The 24,163-nt window shown below is 33.0% G+C and overlaps 1 protein-coding gene across 1 annotated transcript in view; it reads left to right on the plus strand.

Annotated features, from left to right (window-relative positions):
• LOC114328012 (disintegrin and metalloproteinase domain-containing protein 10-like) overlaps window positions 1–24,163 on the plus strand; it is a gene marked incomplete in the record, with an annotated part of 957,890 nt that overhangs the window by 615,239 nt on the left and 318,488 nt on the right. Inside the window, 1 exon segment of the mRNA XM_050649896.1 lies at window positions 17,102–17,242. Within this exon segment, the coding sequence (XP_050505853.1) occupies window positions 17,102–17,242 (141 nt within the window).

Consider the following 24,163-nt stretch of genomic DNA (forward strand, 5'->3'; position numbering starts at 1 on the left):
AAGTATAATTTCTTACGTGCGTACAAAGTACATACACATTCTTTTTAATTGAAAAAAAGAGTCCTTGTTCAGATTCTCATTTCAAACTATTCTTATTGGGTCCAATACATGTCTAATCTAGCTGATGCTATATTTTCCATAATATAAAATCTGACAACGTCACTTGCGACTTAGGACCTTCGATTTCTAGATGGTTGTCGAAACATCGCCTAGAATAAGTTGAATATTCACTTACGTTGCAGAGACATTTTTGTTCTATCTTATTGAACGTTTGCAGATACATGGATTCGCTTTCAGATTTCCAAGCACTCATAGACCAATAACTCAAGTAAACAGCATTTACTTTTCTGTGCCCCATTATGTATATTCTGAAAATGTTAGTTGCTTTTTTAAACAGAGAAGGGTATTTTCATGTTTTGTTGGCCTCCAACTTTCTCAGTTGCTTTCAGTGACATGTATGTCAATAGTATAGAGTATTTATAGTACATACTATACCATAATATGTGGTGACTTTAACTCTAAAACGGGGAGAAAGACAAATAAGACAGAAAAATCATTGGGAAAATCTGGTTTGGGAAACAAAAACGAGCGCGGTGAAACTTAGTTTTCTGATGGAAAAAATATATTCCAAATGAACAGCTTTTTTTTATAAAAAAAAACAATATCAGAGATGGACGTTGCAAATCCTGAATGGAAAAATTAGAGACGAGATTGGTTTTTTTCAGTGATCACTAACAAGAGGCAAATCTTTATAGTCCAGAAAGCCACTGCGCATCCGCTAGGAAAAATATTCTGATTCGGATTTTTTGCACAATCTTACTCAAAAAGGACCCCCTTTAACAAATTTGCATGTTACCAGGTCCAAAAGGGGTCAAAAATTTTTTAAACGTTTTTTTTTTGTTTTTTTTTTCCTAAAATTATTTTTTTTTACGTAGAACAAAGTTTTTTTAGGTTTTTTTGGATCATTTCAAACAGAAAAGGTCTTTGGTGACTTTTCTCTGAAGTTGACAGTTTTTGTCATATAAGCATTAAAAATTTAAAAATTGCGAAATCGGATATTTTTAACACTAAAAAACTATGTGAAAAACTGAAAGTTTCAATGTTTCTAAGGTATATAGGTACATATTCTTTAAACATCGATTGATAAAATCCTGAAGAGTTTTTTGCAAGGCAGTATCGAAAAGCCATTTGTTTTTTAATTGATAATCAAGAGGCCGATAAATATATGTGCCGAAAAATATTCTGATTTTTTTTTCATTATCTTGCTTGAAAAGGTTCCCTATTACCAAATTTGTATGTTGCCAGGGTCAAAAGATTTTTTAAACAATTTTTTTTTATAAACTTAAAATGTTTTTCAATTACATACATGCAATAGTTGAAAATAGTGTCGCGTCCGCTTGATTAGCAATTAAAAAACAATGGGGTTTTCGATATTGTATTGCTCCCTTAGGGATTTTGTCAATCGTTGTTCATAGAATATCTACGTACCTTGGTAACATAGAAATTTTCGGTTTTTCGCATAGTTTTTGGGGGTTAAAATGGCCAATTCCGCAATTTTTAAATTTTTAATTGCTTATATATCAAAAACTGTCAACTTGAGAGAAAAGTCACTAAAGACGTTTTCTGTTTGGAATGATCCAAAAACCCTAAAAAAATAATTTTAGGAAAAAAACAATAAAAAACGTTTAAAAAAAATTTGACTGCTTTTTATCTTCGCAATATGCTAATTTGTTAAAAGGGGACCTTTTCAAGCAAGATGGTGAAAAAAAAAATTGAATCAGAATATTTTTGATATAATACATGCAACGGATGAAAATAGTGTCACGCCCGCTTGATTAGCAATTAAAAAACCAAGGGGTTTTCGAGATTGTATTGCAAAAAAACTCTTCGGGATTTCATCAATCGATTTTTAAAGGATATCTACTTACCTTGGCAACATTGAAATTTTCAGTTTTTCACATAGTTTTTGAGGGTTAAAAATGGCCGATTTCGGAGTTTTTAATCGCTGACATGCCTTAAAAGGCACTAAAGACCTTTTCTATTTGGAATGATCCAAAAACCTAAAAAATCTTGTTCGCTGCAAAAAAAAATAATTTTAAGAAAAAAACAAAAAAAATATTTAACCCACCTTTGGACCTGCCAACATGCAAATTTGTTAAAAGAGATATTGAGTTGAGGGATTTGTTAAAATTTTGAGTAAGATTGTGCAAAAATTCGAATCAGTGGATTTCTGGACTAGAGATGTTACAGTTCTAAACTAGTTTTTAACAGGTACCGACCACAGAATAGTAAAAGCCTCGATAGAAATAGACCTGCAGTTGCTTCTTAATTTCTTGTCTAGCTCTGACTTCAGCCTGTTCAATATGATCTTGAACATTATATTGGATGTGGCGCTCAGCAGTGTAAGTTTATGATTGTGAAAACTAGTAGATTGTTGTTAAGTGTATTCAATAGCAAACTTTATATAATATATGAAAAAATATTTGTACGACAGATTTAGGCATTTTAATAAGTTTGATACGTAGAACATATGACAGAAATTTTGTTGGTGGTAAATAGCAGTCTGATATTTGGATGATAGTTTAATATAAGCGTAACAAATCAATTTCATATTCTATCCGACAATATACATGGAACGTTTTCGTAATCTGATACTCGTAACCTGTTCCACAATTGAAACTTCCCCTGTTCCAGTGTTGCCGTACATCCAAATTTGTTCGACTAGACACTGTTAAGCAATTAAAAAATTTTCAGCTTGCTATTAATAAACTTTTTTTTGGTACGCGGGATCCAGGCCTATTTATTATTTTTCGTTACTACAATAGTATGGACTCACACATGCAACCCATTCATTATTTTTTTTTATCTTTGATTTGTCTACCACTTTGTAGTGTTTTGTCTATCAAATTTTGTATGATGGTGTATTGTGATCTCAGATCATTATCTTACTCCAGATACACCATAGACGGCTCTGAAGACGCTGAAAAGCAGAAACCTTGGTCAGCCGTTGGTGGTGGCCCCCCGAATCGAATTTAATCTAATGCTGTCGTTCCTTATTCCATTTTACTCATATTTGAGTGCTAAGGGTGCAGAATTCTGTTGGAATTTTATCTAGATAAGCGGACAGATCATGGATGTATATTGTAGATTCTCCCATGCCCACTATATATCGGCCTGTGTCTTTATAAATGTGTAAAAAGTTCAAGCAACAGGTAGTTACCAAAGATACCAATTTTCTCTGTCTCATTATCTTGGCATTTTCAGCATGTGATTTATACAATTCATTTTATCTTTTCTGGCTTGCTTTTTAACTGCTATGTGTTTTTCCTTATATTTTATTTCTAGTGCTTTTCCTTCTTCAGTTGCATTTTTCTTTGATTTTCTTTCTTCTATTAACTGTAATGTGTTTCGGGTTATTAATTTTCTGGTTTCTCTTTTTTCCATCCTAATCGTTTTGTTTGCAGTTATTGACATTATGCTCTTAAAATTCCTCCATACTTTTTCCGTTGTTTCCTCATTTTTGTGCAATGCTGTTTAGCTTATTATCAGTATATCTGTGAATTAGATTTTTGTGGTTTCTTGTTTAAGAGCTTCGACATTGTTTCTTCTTCTGTTTACTTTCCGGTTTTTGTCTCAGGCTAATTTCATCATTATTTTGCCCCTGATTAGCGTGTAATCTGATCCCACATCTAGAAGCCGTTGGCTCCAGTCTACAGCTGGACCAGTGATCAACTGTATATTTCTCCTGGAGACTCCACGTTTGCTTGTGTAGAGAAAATCATCTTAAAATGAGAAAATTGCCATTACCGTCATATGTTTTTATAAATAAATGAGAAACTAGAAAAAACAAGCTGAAAATGCGAGCATTATCATAACGAAAACTTTGTTTATTTACGTAATTCATAATATGGAAAATTTGCTATTATGAAAAGTTGTTCAGAATTAAAAATTATGTTTTAATGTGCAATTATATCATTCTAATTTAAATGTTGTCAATTATAAAGGTACTTTACTCTTGACCGAAATTCATATTTTTATATACCTCGTATAAAATTAATAAAATTTGATATATGATGGTTGCATCATAAATCTTAGACCATGAAGAGCTTTTTATGAAGAATAACTTTTCTTCGTCAAATTAAAAATAAAAGAGTTATAAATGAAAATGTTGTTGGTATCCATAATTTGAGAAAAATATTCAAATATTTTTTTCCATTAGAATTGCAGATAAAAGACCATAATTTTTTATTCCAAACAACATTTCATACATATATTCGGTTCACTAAACTCAGACACAACTGGCTAGTGATTCTAGTCAGTAATTTTGCCAATTCGACAAAAAAATAATTACTAAATAGTTAATAATTACTAAATAATTAGTAATTTTGCCAATTTCGGCCAAATTGGCAAAAAACAAAAAAATTACCTACTAAAATCACTAGCCAGTCGAACCGACTATAATAACAATTTTCATTTCATAACAAATGGAACAGTCCATTTATCATTAGGTAGTCCCATTAAAGAGGAGGCCGTATACTCGTATAAACCTTTTTAAAGTTGTTAACAAATTATTGCTTTCAAAATATACTCAAATTGTATTTTTGAACATCTTATTTATTTTATATAATAATTAAATTCACTATCAAATGTCATTGATACTTTATTAATACTTAATTTAAAATTTAGTTTGACATTCACGAAATGTCAAACTCAAATGTAAATAACCTATGCTGTGCTTAACAAATTCAGATTTAAAAAACTAGACTACTTACTAGCATCGATTTCAGCTGACGTTTAGTGTGTCGGCAGAAAATAAAAGGATTGTGACGTCACATTTTAGACTTAGAGGTCTATTATCTCGAAGACGGTTAGAGATATCGAAATGCCGTTTTCAGATTCGGATTCAGAAGACAAAACTACATACGAATCCATCGATAAATCTGCTCTAAGTATTGCAGGAGCGGCGACGGAATAACACACAGACTTTGCGAATTTATAAACGAAAAGTTTTCGTTGAAAATTACCTTCTTCAAGCGTTTTATCCCATTCAACGGATATTCTGTATATTGCTCTAATGAAACATTCCCGTTTGTCCCTATTAAAATTTTTACACAACTTTAGAATTTACAGAAACGTCGATTTTGACCTCATTGTTGAAGCACCCAACTAAACTTTCATAATTATTATTGATTTTTGGGCCTCCATTGTGAAGTGCTCCTCTCAAAGAATTGTTATTTACGGGCTTTGTTTCCTTATTATGTACCTCCTTCAGTGCCGGCATTAATTTACTAATGTAAGGTCGAATGATAAAGGGCTAGCGCTGTTACGAAGCTGCTAAAAGACTTCCTTTAATCACAGTTCTGGAACAGCTATTTATCGAACATATTACTTTGGGGGTCGGAGTGACATCTGGTTTTCACAATAATACTATTACTGTCTGTAAAGAAATATAGACAGGATAGTTTTTCTATACAAACATAAAAAATATTATAGTACATTCTTTAAAGGTAAAATATTGCAAAACCACTAAATTTTAAGGAACCGCTTTGATTGACATGAAATTTGGCATACACATAGCTAACAAGTCAAAGAAAAAAAGTGATATTGTGCCGATGTGTGCTTTTGCCCTAGGGGTGAGTTTCACTCCCTTTTGGAGGTGAAAAATATATGTTCGAAATAAGTCCGGAAATGGATATAATGACTAATTCTAAGCAACTTTTGTTCTGTGAAGTTCTTTCACCAAGTTAATACTTTTCGAGTTATTTGCAAGTGAATATGTTAATTTTTCTACAAAATAACCACGTTTTCGGACGGTTTTTCGCAAATAACTCAAAAAGTAAGTATTTGGTAGAAAAAAATTCTTATCAAAAATATAGCACGTAAAAAAGTGAAAAACATGGTGCATATTAGGTCACTATACCTAGTAGAAGCAGAGTTATAGCTAATCAAAAATAGGTTCATATTCGTCAAATTCCAAATCGAATATTTTAACGTGCCATAACCAAAAAAACAAAGCACTTTTTGGGGAAAACTCATTTTGACTTTTTTAAAGTGTTTAAAAAATACTTATCTTTGTTTTTTAAAAAAAATTTTTTAAGCATCAAAAGTAAACAAGTTACGCTCAAAATAAAATTGGTTCCTTTTTTGGTAAGAAATCGGAAAATCAATCCCTAATTAGCATTTCAAATGAACTTAATTGTTACCACTTCACAAGTTTTTTTACTCGCGTATGTATTGATCATATGATCTGTAAGTTTCATCGGTTCTAAGTCCTTATTTTTGAAAGAGCTGTAGTTAAAAGGGCGTGAACGAGTCACTTATCACGAGTGTATGCAAATTTAGAAACACCGAATCTTAACAAATTTTTGCATTACAGAAAAACAAAAAATATTCAGAAAAGTAAAGCCGACTTTTTTTATTGTATATGATTTTTGGTATCTCTAACAATTTTTAAGTTATTTGGAAAAAAGGCATTTTTTTCAAAATAAACATTTTAAAAATTTTACTTTAAAACCAAATTTTTTCAAAAATAAGCACTTTGAAGCGATTAAACTTACAGATCATATAAACACAACATAAGTAAAGTAACTTGTGAAGCGGTAACGATTAATTTCATTTAAATTGCTAATTGGGGGGCGGGTGATCTTCCTGATTTTTTTTTGTCAAAACAAAAGGGACCAGATTTATTTTGAGCGTAACTTGCTTACATTTGATTCTAGAAATTTTTTTTTTATAAAAACAGAAATAAAGCTTTTTTTAAACACTTTAAGAAAGTTGTAATGTGTTTCCCCAAGAATGCTTCACTATTTGGATATTTCACATTTAATTATTCTATTTGGAATTTTTCGAATATGAACCTATTTTTCATTAGCTATAACTTTGCTTTTGCTAGGTATAGAGACCCAATATATACATCATTTTTTTCACTTTTTATAGGCCATAGTTTTGCTAAGAATATTTTTTCGACAAAATGCATACGTTTTGAGTTATTTGCGAAAAACCGTCTAAAAACGGGGTTATTTTGTTGAAAAATAAACATATTCACTTGCAAATAACTCAAAAAGTATTGATCTGGTGAAAAAACTCTATAGAACAAAAGTTGATTAAAATTAGTCAGTTTATCCATTTCGGGACTTATCTTGGACATATATTTTTTTACCCCCAAGATGGGGTGAAACTCACCTCCAGGGCAAAAGCACACATCGCCACCATATCACTTACATGTTAGCTATGCCTATGCCGAATTTCATGTCAATCAATGTGAACGAATGTATATACTATTAGAGAAGAATTTTTTTGACATCCATTTTATTATTTTTTGACGGTATTCAGGAGAAGTCTTTCAAACACTTTGGAGGGTTGGGCAGTAGGATGAAGTTTGGGTTGAGTCTTTGTTAGATTTATGGATTAGAATGATTGGAGCTACCTTCCATTGGGAGATGAAATAGCCCAATCTTAGGACAGTATTGAATATGTACATTAGTAGCTGTATTGGTTCTTCGTGTAGTTCTTTAAGTACTAGTCTTGTTATGAGGTCGTATCCAGGAGGTTTTTTGTATTTAGGTTTTTGATTACTTCTTCAATTTCGGTAAGTTTTACTTTTCTGGTAGGAAGACACGTCTGGTAGGGTTCATCTGCTATATCTGTAATAAATTTCTCTTCGTTTTCTGGAACCTCTCTGTTGTGCGATTAGAGAACTGTGTGAAGATGTTCAGCGAAGGTATTAACCTTCACTTGGTGATCTTAAAATCCCGCACTATTCTCACTGCTATGGTATCTTTCATCTGATGTACCTAAATGACCCCACCAACTCAACTATTTCTGTTCTATAAACTCCAATGTGGATTGTATTTTCAGTTCGTTCCTTATACAGGGTGTCCAGAAACTCTACCGACAAACGAAGACAGGAGATCCTTCAGATAATTTTAAGATAATTTAACCTAATTCACTTGGTCCGAAAATGCTTCCTAAGGGAGCTAGAGCTCTTTGAAGATGGCGTCTTGTAATTAGTTTTTCTTAAATACCTCCAGAACGCTTCTAGTTAGAAAAACAAACATTGGTACACGTATTTACCTTCCAGAGATAAATCGATTCCATCCAGTGTCAATTTCTAGTACCAGTCATAGGCGTCCGTTTTGGGTAGGGCAACAGTTATTTTATCGCATAACTTTTTTAGCTTTAACTTTTATGCATTTCTGACACTGGATTATGAAATTGTAAAGTATTCTAGTACTAAAAGGTGCTCTTGTTTTAAATCGGTAGGACACACCGTTTTCTAGAAAAATCGAATTGAAAATTTTTCGCTTTTTGAATTAAAAACTGGTACATTTATTTATATTCCAGAGATAAATCGATTTCATTAATTACGAATTTTGAGTACTGGTCATAGGCGTCCGTTTTGGGTAGGTCAACAGATATTTTATAGCATAACTTTTTTGTCTTGAATTTTTGAGCATTTTTGACACTAGATTATTAAGTTATGAGGTATTCGAGTACTAAAAGTTACTCTTACTTTATGTTGGTAAAATACTTCGTTTTTTGTTGAAAAGTTCTTTCAATTTTTTTTCAAATTTCAAGAACGAAAAACCTTCAAATCGATTTTCCTAGAAAACGGTGTGTCCTACCGACTTAAAGCAAGAGTACCTTTTAGTACTAGAATACCTCACAATTTAATAATCCGGTGTCAAAAATGCATAAAAGTTAAGGACAAAAAAGTTATGCGATAAAATACCCGTTGCTCTACCCAAAACGGACGCCTATGACCGGTATTAGAAATTTGCAATGGATGGAATCGATTCATCTCTGAAAAGGTAATATGCATACCAATTTTCGTTTTTCTAAATAGAAGCGTTCTGGAGGTATTTAAGAAAAACTAATTTCATGACGCCATCTTCAAAGAGCTCTAGCTCCCTTAAGGAGCATTTTCGGACTAGCTGAATTGGGTTAAAATATCTTAAAATTATATGAGGAATCTCCTGTCTTCGTTTGTCGGTAGAGTTTCTGGACACCCTGTATTAGTGTTTCTTGTTCTATCCATTTTTGTAGAACCTTAAACTCTTCTTAAAATCCTCATCTTTATAGCTTGTATCTTGCTCTTTTGGCATTCCTGTCGTACTTATGATTCGCTGCCAAAATTTCTGCATATTTCTGCTGTTATTGCACAATTATGCAAAACTTATTTAGTAATAAATTTATTTCATAATATTTCTTGTCTTCTTCACGTTTTAGAAACTCCGAGACATTATTTCTCCTTCTTTATCTCTCTAGACGGCGCGCCGTCTGAAAATGAACAAGGTGAACAAATTAATAAAATTCCTTCCTTAAGCTGCAAACTTGAAATAGCTTTCCGTTTAAAAAATGATTTAAACTAGAGATTTTCTTGAGAGAGTTTAATTTTGAAGTTGTCACTCAATTTGACACCAGGATCTTTTGTTTGTGTTGTTTGAAGATCCGTAGTGGATATTGTAAAAGTGAAGTAATGTGAAAAGAATATCTGTCAAACAGTTTAAATAAAATGCGAGTAGCATATTTACATTTGTATTTACTGGTGGACAGTAGAAAATTATCTCTTCCGTTTACTGCTGGACATTGGTTTCTCCCATTTTTCGTGATTCTCCACGGTTCGGTGCGTCTTGTTGTCATTTTTTGGACATTCGTTTAATGCCGTTCATCTAGCATGTTGGTAATCGTCCTCTGCTGCGTTTGTCTTCTCTTGGACGGCAGTCAGTTAGTTTTCTGGTCCGTATTGTAGTCCATTAAAATGTTACATTTTTTAGGCCGTACCTTGCGTTTCTTAGAGGAGTCAATTTTATTTCTTTAATGTATAGGGGGATCAGTAGAAGCTTAAGTTCAAGTTTTTGGGGTCGCCATTCATGTCCCCCGGTCGCCATCTTGGAAATGGGGTGCAAAGGGGTTTCGCGCTATATCTCGTAAACTACCAACCCTACGGAAAATCTAATTAAACATAAAATGTAGCAAATTAAATTTTACACAATTTTGTTTTTGTTACTTTTTATCGTCAAGTGACCAACAAAAAAGATATAACCAAAAATATGTAAATTTTTTTTAACAAGTTTCCTTTTGGATGTTATAACTTTTTTCAGTTCATTTTAAAATAAAATAACATTATAGCAATTTTGTAGAGGGTTTTTCAGCGAACAATTTCCACTATAAAGTTGTTTAATTCTATTTATTTAGATAGGTTTACAGCGCTCCAAACTTGACCAGATTCTCCAATGCTCATAGGGATACAATAAAAACAAAAGTTAGGCTTACTTTTCTATCTATATATATTTTTTATTCATACAATTTATTATGATTTTAACATTCCTATGCTATTATTAATCTGTTTTTGATCTTTCTTCCCACTATAAAACTTATAACTCTAAGCATATGGCCCAAGAAGTTGTTTGAGGACAAATTCGCCGCTTCAGAACAAGAATGACGCAACCGCAAAATGCAAAATTCTTAAGCAGAGCAAAAAAACGATTTTTTTATCAAAATTATAAAGTATGTATGATAACAATTAGCCATTCACCACACCGTGGTCAGGATTTCAAGATATAAGCGTTTTTTGGAAGTAACATAACTTTTTTCCTATTATATATTTTGACTTAAAATTTTCCAAAAAACTTCTTCATGAACTATATTTTATTGTTGTGTTGGTTAAAATTATAAACTAAAAAGTTTGTCACTCAACTTTTTAAGTAAACATGAAACTAACGAAATATGATGACAAAATGTTAATAAATTAACAATTCCTTTTTTAATGTGTTTAAACATTTTGGACAAATTTCATTGTTATCTACGTACTTCAAAGATGACACAGTAAAATTTTTAAAAGAAAATATTTATAGTGATCAAAGATACAGCGAGGTAAATTTGAAAAATCATCAAAATTGATTTTTGGCATTTTTGTATAAAATTTATTTTTTTAACATGTTCCACCAACTCTAGATAAAAATAAACTTCATATTCGGATTCAGCGACCTCTAAAACATAAAAATAGACCAAAATTGATCATTCATCTTAAATTTGATTTTCGTGGTTGGCATAACGGTTAATGCCGCTCGTCTAATATACAGGGTGTCCCAGACTAATTTAGCCACGCTATATCTCTTAAACGAATAGAGATTTTCGAATGGGACAAAAAGTGATATATTCTACATGTAATACACTTTAATATGGCGTACAAAAAAATCATCCCCTAAATATTCATCCCTTAGTTACAACCCCTAACTTTAATTTTTTTAATAGCACCCTGTATATTTTTTATAGTTTTGGATGTGGTCTTTTATCGTCTATTCAACACATTTTTTGAAAATAAAATCGGTTCGTAAATAACCAAGAAACTATCAGTTTATTTTTGTTAATTGTGTGTCCCAGACTAATTTATCCAGGCTATATTTCTTAAACGAATAGCTATTTTCCAATGGAACAAAGACTGATCTATTCCATTTGTAATAGACTTTCATATGGCTTAGAAAAAAATCATCCCCTAAATATTTATCCCTAACTTACAGGGTGCTATTAAAAAGAATAAAGTTAGGGGTTTGTAACTAAGGGATGAATATTTAGGGGATAATTTTTTTTCTAAGCCATATTAAAGTGTATTATAAATAATGTAATAGATCAGTTTTTGTCCCATTCGAAAATCTCTATACGTTTAAGAAATATAGCCTAGATAAATTAGTCTGGGACACATAATTAACAAAACTAAACTGATATTTTCTTGGTTATTTACGAACCGATTTTATTTTCAAAAAATGTATTGAATAGATGATAGAAGACCATATCCAAAACTATAAAAAATATACAGGGTGCTATTAAAAAAATTAAAGTTAGGGGTTGTAACTAAGGGATGACTATTTAGGGGATGGTTTTTTTCTACGCCATATTAAAGTCTATTACAAGTAGAATAGACCACTTTTTGTCCCATTCGAAAATCTCTATTGGTTTAAGAGATATAGCGTGGCTAAATTAGTCTGGGACACCCTGTATAGATAGAAAAGCATTATTTTTCTACGAGAATTCGAGAATCTGGTCAAGTTTGGAGCGCTGTAAAGCCTAGATAATAAATAAAATTAAACAACTTTATAGTGAAAATTGTTTATTGAAAAATCCTCTACAAAATCGCTATGATGTTATTTTATTGTGAAATGAACGTAAAATAAGTTATAACCTCAAAAGGAAATTTCTTTTCAAAACAAAATTTTCTCTTATTTTTGTTTATAACTTTTTTGTTGGTCACTTTACGATAAGAAGTAATCGATATAAAATTGTAGAAAATTTAATTTGCTTCATTTTATGTGAAATTAATTTTCTGCTAGTTTACGAGATACAGCGCGAAAGCCCTTTGCACCTCTTTTTCCAAGATGGCGGCCGGGGGACAAGGGTCTCAACCACAAATACTTGAACTTAAGCTTCTACTGAACCCCCCTACACATTAAAAAAATAAAATTGACTCCTCTAAGAAATGCACACTAAATGTAACATTTCAATGTACTATTGGGTCTTTTGGTCTCGCTACGTGACCTGCCCAATTCCATTTCAGCTTGGCTATACGTTCGACGACATAAGTGATACCTGATCTTTTCCTTAGGTCTTGGTTCCTTATTTTGTCTTTTTTTGTCACGCCGAGAATCGATCTTTCCATGCGCCTTTGTACCACTCACATTTTTAGTGCTGTTGTTTTTGTGAGTGTGAGAGTTTCTGCTCCGTATGTCATAATAGGAAGAACGCATTGATCAAATGTCTTTCGTTTCGTAGCTATCGTGATATTGCTCTTAAATATGTCTCTTAATGAACCATACGCCGCCCAAGCAAGTGTTATTCGTCATTGAAATTCACAAGTCTGATTATCCTTGCTTATTCTGATTTCATGGCCGATATATATGTAGGATTCCTTAAAGACAATCGTAATAAAAGTCCGTGTGATGTTTAACAGTTTTAATTAATAAAATAGATAACTAAATTATTGGTACTATTAAATTGACGAAATATAAACGTGTTTGTGTAATTGCGACCAAAATTTTACGAGTTCTCACAAAAGAAACTGTCTTTGACATAATCGCGTTTATCTACTTAATATAATATGACCGGCTTGTCAATATATAAGTACGTCTTAAACTTCGTCACTTCGATTATTCCCAAATACAATGTCTTTCCTCAGAATCTCAAAATCGACTCCCTGTCTCGATTCCCACACTAACCAAAACAGTCTCCTGTCTTCCCCTCTTCATGCTTAAATCCGAAACTAATAAAATTCTACTGCAATAAATTTCGATCCCTATTAGTAATAAAATTTGGTTCACAGTGGCGAATGTTATTCTTACTTATAAAGTTAAAAGTAGTCCGCTACCGTAGTAATCCCAATCCGTTCCACCCATCTGGGCCAATGTAGGTCCCTATGTGTGAGACTCTGATTTCGTTTTCGTAATAATAATTACGAAAAGTTATATACAGGAGTCTTAAAAATTAAGGTAAAATATTTACAATTCTACATATATGTAGGTACTTTTCTGTCAATTCGATCACTTGATTTTGGATAGTTAGGTGTTCGCTGGGAACTAAATTTGTCATAAATTTGGTACCACTGAGGTTCATTTTTAGACCTATTGTTGAAGATACGTTTTCTAATTCTTGTAGCATTTGTTTTGCTTCACTCAGAGCTTCGGTAATAAGTATTATATCGTCGGCAAAACTCAGATGATTGAGCATTTCCCCATTTATTTTTATTCCTCTATTTTCCCACTTTAGCATTTTAAAGGCGTATTCGAGAACGTTATAAAAATTTAGGTGAGAGAGTGTTGCTATGTCTCACACTCGCTTGGTATGAATTTCTCCGGTGGTATCATGTACAATATTTGTACTAACTTTGTATACCGGTAGTCTATTCTACTATTGTTCAGAGCAGTTAAAATGCTGTCTAATTCCACGGTGTTGAAGGCTTTGTGAAAATCTACGAAGATAAGTACCAGTGATCTGTTATATTTTATCGATTTTTCTGTATTTACTGTTTATAGGTGATTTACTGTTTATAGGTCCCAACTGTTTATAAATCCAACTTTTTTTCTAGTCTTGTCGTAACTATTCGGCTATTCGAGTTATAGATGTGGTTCAATAAGCTGATTGGTCTATAGTTTTCCAAGTGCGCCTTGTCTCCTTTCTTGTGTAGTAAAATTGTTACTGCATTGTTACATGTTCCCGGTATGCAACAGTCTGTTAGACAAAGGTAAAACAAAATTTTTATTTGGTTGAGAAGGGCACGTCCGCAAATCTTTATAGCTTTTATTACGACTCCATCTTCTCCTGTTTATTTATACATCATCATTCTCTTTGCCTTATCCCTATGCGGGGTCGGCTTCCCTAATTGCATTTCTCCACACAATTATCAATTGTGTGGGTCTCCCATGGGTCATATCAATGTTAATCCCCTTTACCAACATGTACTGCCTTATCGTCTCCCCCCAGGTCTTCTTTGGTCTTCCTCTCCTACTGCTTCCAGGAATCTGCACTTCAGCTATTCTTCGTATTGGGTGATTAACGTCTCGACGTTGAACATAACCAAACCATCTTAACCTATGCTCTCTCATTTTGGCATCAATTGGTGCCACACCTAGACTTCCCCCAATATACTCATTTCTAATTTTATCCTTCTTTGTCACTCCACTCATTCATCTAAGCATTTTCATTTCCGCCACATGCATTTGTTGTTCCTCTTTCTTTTTCACTGCCCAACATTCAGTTCCGTACATCATAGCCGGTCTTATGGCAGTTTTATAGAATTTTCCCTTCAGCTTCATTGGAATTTTTCTGTCACACAACACACCACTCGCTTCTTTCCACTTCATCCATCCAGCCCTAATTCTACTGCATGCATCTCCATCTATTTCTCCATTACTCTGTAATACCGATCCTAGGTACTTAAAACTATTGCTTTTCACAATCATTTCACCATCCAAAGACCATTTTATTTGTAGTAGCTCCATCTTTAAATGAACATTCCAAATACTCTGTTTTTGTCCTACTAAGTTTTAAACCTTTTTTCTCCAGAGCTTGTCTCCACTGTTCCAGTTTTTGTTCCAAGTCTCTTTCACTATTTCCTACTAACACGACATCATCAGCATACATTAAGCACCATGGAATGTTACCCTGTAGTTTCGCTGTTATCTGGTCCAAAACTAATGAGAATAAATACGGACTAAGCACAGAGCCTTGGTGCAATCCTACTTTCACATGAAATTTATCAGTCTCTCCCACACCTGTCCTAACACTAGTCGTTACTCCCTCATACATATCCCTCACAATCTTTACATATTCACCAGCGACTCCTTTCTTATTGAGTGCTCACCACAGAATCTCTCGAGGAACTCTATCATATGCTTTCTCAAGATCAATGAATACCATATGAGCGTTTGTTTCTTTACTCCTGTATTTTTCCAACAACTGCCGTATAGTGAAAATTGCATCTGCTGTTGATCTACCCTGCATAAAGCCAAATTGATTCTCGGATATTTCGGTCTCTTCACGTATCCGTCTATCAATTACTCTTTCCCATATTTTCATGGTGTGGCTAAGCAGTTTTATAGCCCTGTAGTTTGTACATTGTTGTATATCTCCTTTGTTTTTGTAGACAGGTACTAGTATACTGCTTCTCCATTCGTCTGGCATTTGTTCAACTTCCATAATTCTATTAAATAGACCTGCCAGCCACCTTGTTCCTGTCTCTCCCAATGCTCTCCATACTTCCCCAGGAATATCATCTGGTCCTACCGCTTTTCCTTTCTTTATTTTTTGAAGCGCTTGAGCCACTTCCTCGTTTGTTATTTTGGTGACCATTGCTGCTACTGTCTCCGTTGACTTTACAGGCTGTCTGTCAAATTCTTCATTTAATAAGCTGTCAAAGTACTTTCTCCATCTCATTTTGACATCCCTTTCGTGAACTAGTATTTTATTATTTTCATCTCGGATACATCTAATCTGATTAAAATCTTTTGCTTTCTTTGCTCTCTGTTTGGCTATTTTATATATCTTCGTTTCGTCTTCCCTGGTGTCAAGTTGATCGTATAGGTTTGAATACGCTTCTGCTTTGGCTTTTGCTACTGCTACTTTCGCTTCCTTTTTCGCCACTATATAGTTTTGACGATCTGTGTCGGATCTGGTTTCTTGACATTTTTTATAAAATTTTCTCTTCTCTTTTATTTTTCCTTGTACTTCGTTTGACCACCACCAAGTCTGTTTATCCTCAAACTTTTTTCCTGACGTTTTCCCAAGTATGTATTTCAATAGCAGTCTCTCTAATACTACTGGCCATTTTTCTCCAAATTGTATTAGGGCTTCCTTTCATGTTCCAACATATTTTTTCTACTATTCTTCTCCTGAATACTTTCTCATCTTTCAGCAGCCACCACTTGATTTTTTTGTGGCCCTCTCCGATATTTTTGTTTAGTTTCGCTTTTTACTTCGATGTCCAGAACAAGCAGCTTATGTTGCTGGCTTACTGTCTCACTAACTATTACCTTGCAGTCCTTGCATTCACTTATGTCTTCTTTCCTTATCATGAAGTAGTCTATTTGGGATTGATGTTGTCCACTTTTGTAGGTAATAAGTTGAGTTTCGCTCTTTTTAAAGAATGTGTTAACAATCGCCATATCCAATGCTGTTGCTAATTCAAGCATGTCATCTCCAGCTTCCTTTTTAGTTCCAAAGCCTAATCCCCCATGTATTGTTTCATATCCTGTCTTCGCCTGTTTCCCTGGTCTCCTGTTTATTTATACATTTTACGAAATTTATACATTCGACGGAGTCGAACAAAAACACGGTTAAAAGTAATTATTAAACCATGTTTTTTTTGGTGCAGTAAATGTAAGAAGGTGTATCTCACAGAAAATGAAGCTTCGTACTAGGTTACAGTGCCACTTACTGTACCACTTTTTTTCATTCCTCTTTATTTTCTAAGAAATTAGAAACTAAGGCAATATAAAGAAACGATCTTTTAATGAGTTCTTCTCAGTTCAAATATCAAATAATCCTCCAGTAACACTAAAAACCCTCTCTAGAACTTCCTTAACTGATCCATGCATTTTTGTTTTTCTTTCAGATTTCAATCAGGACGGTAAAAGCGACAATATTACTTTCATGGTGAAAAGGATCAAAGTTCACACGTTAGAGGCACTGAAGGACCCCCTTTACAGGTTCCCCAACAACTACGGCGTAGAAAAGTTTTTGGAACTCTTCTCAGGTGAGTGTTTTTTGTTTGTCTACGAAATAAAGGATGAAAAGTTTTAGAAACATCATTCGAGTGGGGTGTAGATTTTAACCCCTTCTGTTAGAGCGCCGCTTGGATAATAATTTTCTTGTCTGGTATACGCAAATAATAATGCTACGATATTGAACATAAAATAGACGATTTATTCACCCAATACTTAGATGAGTTCAGCCTTTGTTGGATGCGCCCATAATAAACTACATGGGCGCCACCACCAAAATCTATGATTTATGAAACTTCTCCATAACGAATACCAACGGGGAAAAATAATTGTCCGTTGTGTAGAGTTATCGCTTAATCAATTGAAATAAAAAAAAAGGTTTCGATTTGCTTGATGTTTAATTACATATTACATTTTCGTATATTTTGCATACACATAATTTGTGTATATGCTTGTGAAATAAAACAAATAAAATATTAATCTAAAAAATAGATATTACTTCTTAAAAAAATCATCAATTTCGGTTTGTTTTTTGTTTTTTTTTTTGTGAAAACATTATTTTTCACAATTTCTGACTCAATATTTAGAATTACATCAGATACTTTTTTACTTACTCTTGCATCACCTGTATATTATACGCTCACGGACAAAAAATTTTGAAAGTAACGTGTGAAATAAAAATTTTTGTGCTACCCACAGTGTCATAGGAATAGGATTTCTCTTCCGAATGTGATGTTTTGAAGTATCATATAAATGGTATAATCGGATAGAAATTTGATATGGGCTATATGGTGGCCAACATAATTTTTAGATTGAATCTCATCAAGGTAAGTATTCACTATTCTACCGAGATGAAGATCTGCGTCATGGTGCATTAACACGAATTTGTTATCCAATAGGGCTGGCAAATGGCAATCATGATTTTCTAAAATGTTTTTAATGTACATATCAGCTGTCATTCGACCAATCGCTTAACAAGTTGGGTATCTCTTTTCCAAGAAATACCACTCCATAGCACTATGCCACCACTACCAAAATTATAACATTCTGTATGATGTTACATCTGGCATAGCGTTCATCATATGGAAGCAAGATTTACTTCCAGTCTTCCATTTACTGTCAGTTGTAACATCATACAGAGGGTTAGTTTTGGTGGTGGCGGCATAGTGCTATGGAGTGGTATTGCTTTGAAAGGACATACCAAACGCGTGGAGGTGATTAGGCGAATGCCAAATGATATGTACCGGGTGTCCCAATAAGAATGGCTCTCGGCCATATCTCAGGAACCGTTTATAGTAGAGCTTTGAAATAAAAAATTTTATAATAAAAGTTGCCTCAGGAAAAGCCTGGAAATTATTTTCATAATTGTGGGTACAAAATTTTCCTAATGAAGGGGCACTGGAAATCCGATCGTCGTATTCTTCATAAAATTCTACGCATATTTGATTTGACAAGTTTAGGTCTACCTTTGGAAATAAGAGGTGGGGGTGAGTGGGAACCTTGTTATGAAAAACTGGCTGTGAGTCCGGTTCTGCTTAATCAAATTTTGCAAACTTGGTTTTGTTGAAGACAGATCTTTTTCGTCAATGTAAAAGTTATGATTTCGAACCAACTTACTGAGTAATATGCCAGCTAGCAGGTGTTATTTAATTTTTTTCAGAAATCTAGTTTTCTTTGGAAAATATTAAATACAAACATGCATTTTTAATACCATATTACAAAATTAGACAAAATTAGCAACAGAATAGCGAAAACCGCATGTTAATACCTTTTTTCTATCTCGAGATATCTTACAAAACGTGTAAATTTAAAAACATAACTGTTACTGTCACCGGTAAATGAAATAATTCATTAAAAGTAGTGTGCTATGGAAACAACAAAGAAACATTTTCCAGCTGTCAACGTATATTAGGTCTTTTCAACGCTTCTCATTTGTTTCGAGCCTCGTTCATATCTCGTATATTAATATTATACACGGATTATACGGCATATGACAGAGGCTCGAAACAAATGAGAAGCGTTGAAAAGCACTATTACAAAGAAATAGAAACAACTATTTAGTGATGACATAAACGTTCAAATTTTTGCCCATCATTTTCGTTGCAAACATTTACTCTTTCAAGAGTAGATTGAACAGCAGTCTCAATTTCTGCTCTCGATATGCTTTGAATGGCGTTTAGTATTCTCTGGATAATGTATTCTAGAGTAGTGTATGATGGGCAACAATTTGAATATTTAGGTCGTCACTAAGTAGTTCTTTTTGTTCTGTGTTATATTTAATTTTAATAGTATTGTTTCTCTTTATATTGTTGTTTTAATTAATTATATTTTTATACGTTGACATCTGGAAAATGTTATTTTGTTTTTTTCCACAGCACACTACTTTTCATTAACGTAGTTTACCGGTGATAGTAACAGTTATGTATAAAATTTACACGTTTCTCGAGATATCTTGAGATAGAAAAAAGGTATCGACATGCGGTTTTCGCTATTCTATTGCTAATTTAATCTAATTTTATAAAGTATGATTAAAAATGCATACTTGTATTTAATATTTTCCAAAGAAAACTAGATTTCTGAAAAAAATTAAATAACGCCTCCCAGCTGGCTTATTACTTATTGGGATGGTTCAAAATTATCACGCTTACATTGAAGAAAAAGATCTGTCTTCAACAAGACCCAGTTTTCAAAATTTGATTTAGCAGATCCGGTCTTACAGCCATTTTTTCATAACAAGGTTCCCACTCACCCCCACCTCTTATTTGCAAAGGTAGAGTTAAACTTGTTAAATCAAATATGCGCAGAATTTGATGAAGAATACAATAATCGGATTTCCAGTGCCCCTTCATTAGGAAAATTTTGTAAAATTTAGATTTTTTTATTTTTGATATTCAATTACGCCCTCTAACGGTGGACCCACAATTATGAAAATAATTTCCAGGCTTTTCCTGAGGCAACTTTTGTTATAAAAATTTTTATTTCAAAGCTCTACTATAAACGGTTCCTGAGATATGGCCGAGAGCCATTCTTATTGGGACACCCGGTACATTGAAAACATTTAAGAAGATCTTGTTATGCTATTTGAAAGCCATATTGGATATGACATATATGTAGGTGTTAATGCAGGTATTCATGCCGCTAACATAGTGAAGACTTACCTTGATGAGATTCAATTTAAAAATTATACTGACCAGTATAAAGCCCAGGTCAAATTTAAATCCGATTTTTTATATGATACTTTAAAACATCGCGATCGGAAAAGAAATCCTATTCCTATAATACAGGGGGGGCTATGGATAACAGTACAAAAGATTTCATTTCACTTGCATATGCAATATTTTTGTCCGTGAGTATATAAAAAATAATAAAAAGTCTCTTGGTAAGCATCATTTAAATTACTTACAGTTCTAGTAAGTTCTAGTTCATCGTCATTCTTATTGTCGGGAACATTGGATACCTGTTCGTTTTCTTTAAAATCACTAACACAACTAACAAAGTTTAATTCAGGATTTTCCACAAGTTTCTCTCCATTACTATCGTTTTTTTTTAACCGCACCTAATGAAATAATTTTCAATTGTTTTTGTTGAAACGTCTTTCCATGCTGCCACAATCCAAATTAAGGCGTTAGCAATCTTTATGGATTTCTCCAGTTTGTAACGGTACGAAAGTCATTAACGTTTTCGAATCCCTAATATTATTTTTGTTCCACCCTGTATGCTGAATCCGTTTCGTAAATTGTACTGCGATTGTGTGGAATTAGATCATCTGATTCCTTTTCCTTCTCACGATGTTAAATATTGTGTATTTTGTTTATCTGACCGTTCTCTGAAATTCGGCGTAGATATCGTAAGTGCCTCAAATTGTTATTCTATAGAGGAGGCGGCATTGCTTCAAACAAGTTTATTGGTTTTTCGAGACGAAAGTCTTGAGTTTTATTTATTTTAAAGCCAGAATGTTGCTGTATGTTTATGTTATAGGATGAGTGGTTCAGCGATAACAATTCTGAGTAAACAACAAGTGTTTTTTTGCTGACGCGTGTGGGAGCGGGCCTTGGTTGTGAATACGGTCGTCAGGCTTTTCATGTGAAGAGTAGGCGACGAAATATTGAGATCTGTTTGTTTGTTTGTTTTTTGTGATTGGACGAGCTGTTTTGGGTGTTCGTGTGAGGGTTTAATCTAGAGCGTGATCTTCATTTTTCTATTGGTCAAGATTTTGAAGAATTGGGTGTCTTAAATCTGTAATTGGTCGTTGAATTTTTGATGGGAAAGATCAAATGATTTATGGAGAGGGCGTTGAATTTTAGAAGATTAGAGTTTGGGGAGATCGGTACAGTCAGTTCGTTAGAGCCGTCAAGAAGTGAAGTCTAGTTTGATCAGTCAGTTTCCAGTTTAGTATAGTGAAGTTCAAGATGTAGTTTCAAGTTAAATTCTTCGCCCGGCTGGCTAATGCTCTTCTAGCTTGGCTCAGCTCGGCATACATGGCAGACAGAGGACGAGGACTCCGGCATTTTCGCTGCTGTTAGGCGGATGTCGATATTGTTATACCACTTTTGGTATCATTTTTTTTACATGCAGTCAGATCCAGAAATTATGCAGAAGGAGTAGAATTTTTTTGTTACTACTTTCAACATCGTAGTTAAAGCATGAAGTTTGCTTTCATTTTAGTATTTTGTGATCCCGTTTAATAAAGTAGAAAACAAATTATTTTTAATATTTTTATTCGAGTAGTGCAGATTTGTTTAAAAAAAATAAATTCAATGCTGAATTTTTCTATTAACTATGGAATTTTTCTATGGGTACTTTCTATGGTAGTATTCTACTATGGGTAATCTGATGTACTTTTATTGTATCTCTTCATAATTAAAGTGACATTTAGTGAGTGAATTGTGCCTTGGACTTATTATTATTGGACAAAGTATTATTTTTTCTTTGTAAAACTGTTTATTTTCTTTTTTTTTTGGTAATCACGTAATCTGGTACATCTCTATTTGTAACATCGTAAGAGATCACAGATTAAATTTTTTGTTTCAATAAATAATGTTTGATTTGCAAAATTTAATCTTATTATTTGTCTTTTCCTTCTCTCTTGTATCGTAAGTACAACAAAGATTTAGCTGAGTTAAGACATAGATAAGGTAAGTCGCGCCATATTTGCTTTCATTTGATAAAGTATTTTGTATATTGTATATCGACTATATTTTTATTTGTTTATCATTTCTTTTAATATTTCTATTTTTTGTATATTTTTGGTTCCCATAAGGTAACCAGTGGCGCCCAATATTTATTTCCGTTTTATTTGATATTCTTATTCTGATTTTTGAACATCTTGTGAACAACCGCTCGATATCTCTTCCTATTCTGAGCAACCGTGGACTTGTTCTCCAATTTGTGTAACACGTCACATCTTTATATGACATATCAACATCGTGTCAAATTTTATTTACCATCAATGTTTCACTGGCTTTGGCATATGAAGTGTTAATGTTTCAAGTTCGGCAGTTAAATAAGAACGTTCTATTAATAATAACATTCTTCTTATCAAAAACTTTATATACAGGGATTTAAAGTTTTTAATTATTCCTTGGTCTAACGGTTGACATTATGCTGTAGTATTAGGTGGCAAAAATATGTATGTATTATCAAAATGTTAGATAACTGAATATCCGGATGGGATGTTACGTTGTCTAGGAAAAAGAGAATTTTTCTATTTTGACGTTGCATTTTTCTGTCAAATTTGTGCAGCCAATCTGTCATGATATTATCTCTGGTTATCCAGGCCTTCTTGTTGTAGTACCAGTCGACTTAGACGTTATCAACATGAACATTTTTAAAACATCGAGGATTTTTACTTTTACCAATTACCAAAGGTTTTTGTTTTTCCTCATTTTTTGCACACAATAATACGATCACCCTTTCCTTAGCATATTTACCCCCAGTGCACTTTTCATTACGAAATGTAAAAGTTTTACTTGGTAATGCTCGATAATACAGACCAAACTCGTCAGCGTTATAAATATGTTCAGGTAAATAGCCACTTAATAAATTTGGCAGTTTTTGAATATCTAGGGCATACAATGAGAGGTAGCAGAGACTGGATACTGCAGTTAATACTCAACAGCAATACAGCAAAACCTCTGTTAATCGAAACATTATTAACCAAAACATCGTTTAAACGAAACGGCTGCAAAACTTCGTTGTCAGAGGAAAACGTAAAAGAAAATAGAAGATTTCTCTAAAACACACTTTAAACATGTTCATTTTTCTTAGTTTCATTGCTTTATTCTGTATTTACATATTAAAGAAAACATTACGAAATCACCTCATTTTTAACACCAACTTTGTCTATTAAGAAAACTATGTAATTTGAACACGAAGAATACAAAAAAGAATGTGTGTGTACTTTGTACGCACGTAAGAAGTTATACTTCTATTATAATATAATTTCAACGAAATAAATATACCTACTTAACAGTTACAATACAAAAAATTAACAATAATTACCAAAAATGAACCAAAACTTAACAATGCCATATATTAAAAAAAAAAGAAAAAAGTATGAATCGTCCGGGATTTGAACCCGCAATCTCGCGATTTTTTGATCTCTGGTCCAATGCTCTACCAACAAGGCCATCAAGCCGCATGCTACTTACCTTTCAGATATACATAATTATACATCACGGTGACAAGTGAAATATAAAAATAGATGTTTTATTATTTTACGCCCAAGGAAAACAAATCCAAAGACACAAAATTATAATAAAAAACCATTTAAACCACCTTTTTCAAATTGCGCAAGTTGTATTATTAATATTAATGTTAATAAATGAAATATAAATATTTTGACGTTTCACGATTTGACAATTCACTTTTAACTGCAGTGCCTTAAAAATTTTAAAGCACTAGTGCCTTAAAGTAGCATTTTTAACGCTCCTATGGAGTCCTAAAAATTCCAT

This window comes from Diabrotica virgifera, chromosome 1 (genome assembly GCF_917563875.1).
Source record: "Diabrotica virgifera virgifera chromosome 1, PGI_DIABVI_V3a".
NCBI lineage: Eukaryota > Metazoa > Arthropoda > Insecta > Coleoptera > Chrysomelidae > Diabrotica > Diabrotica virgifera.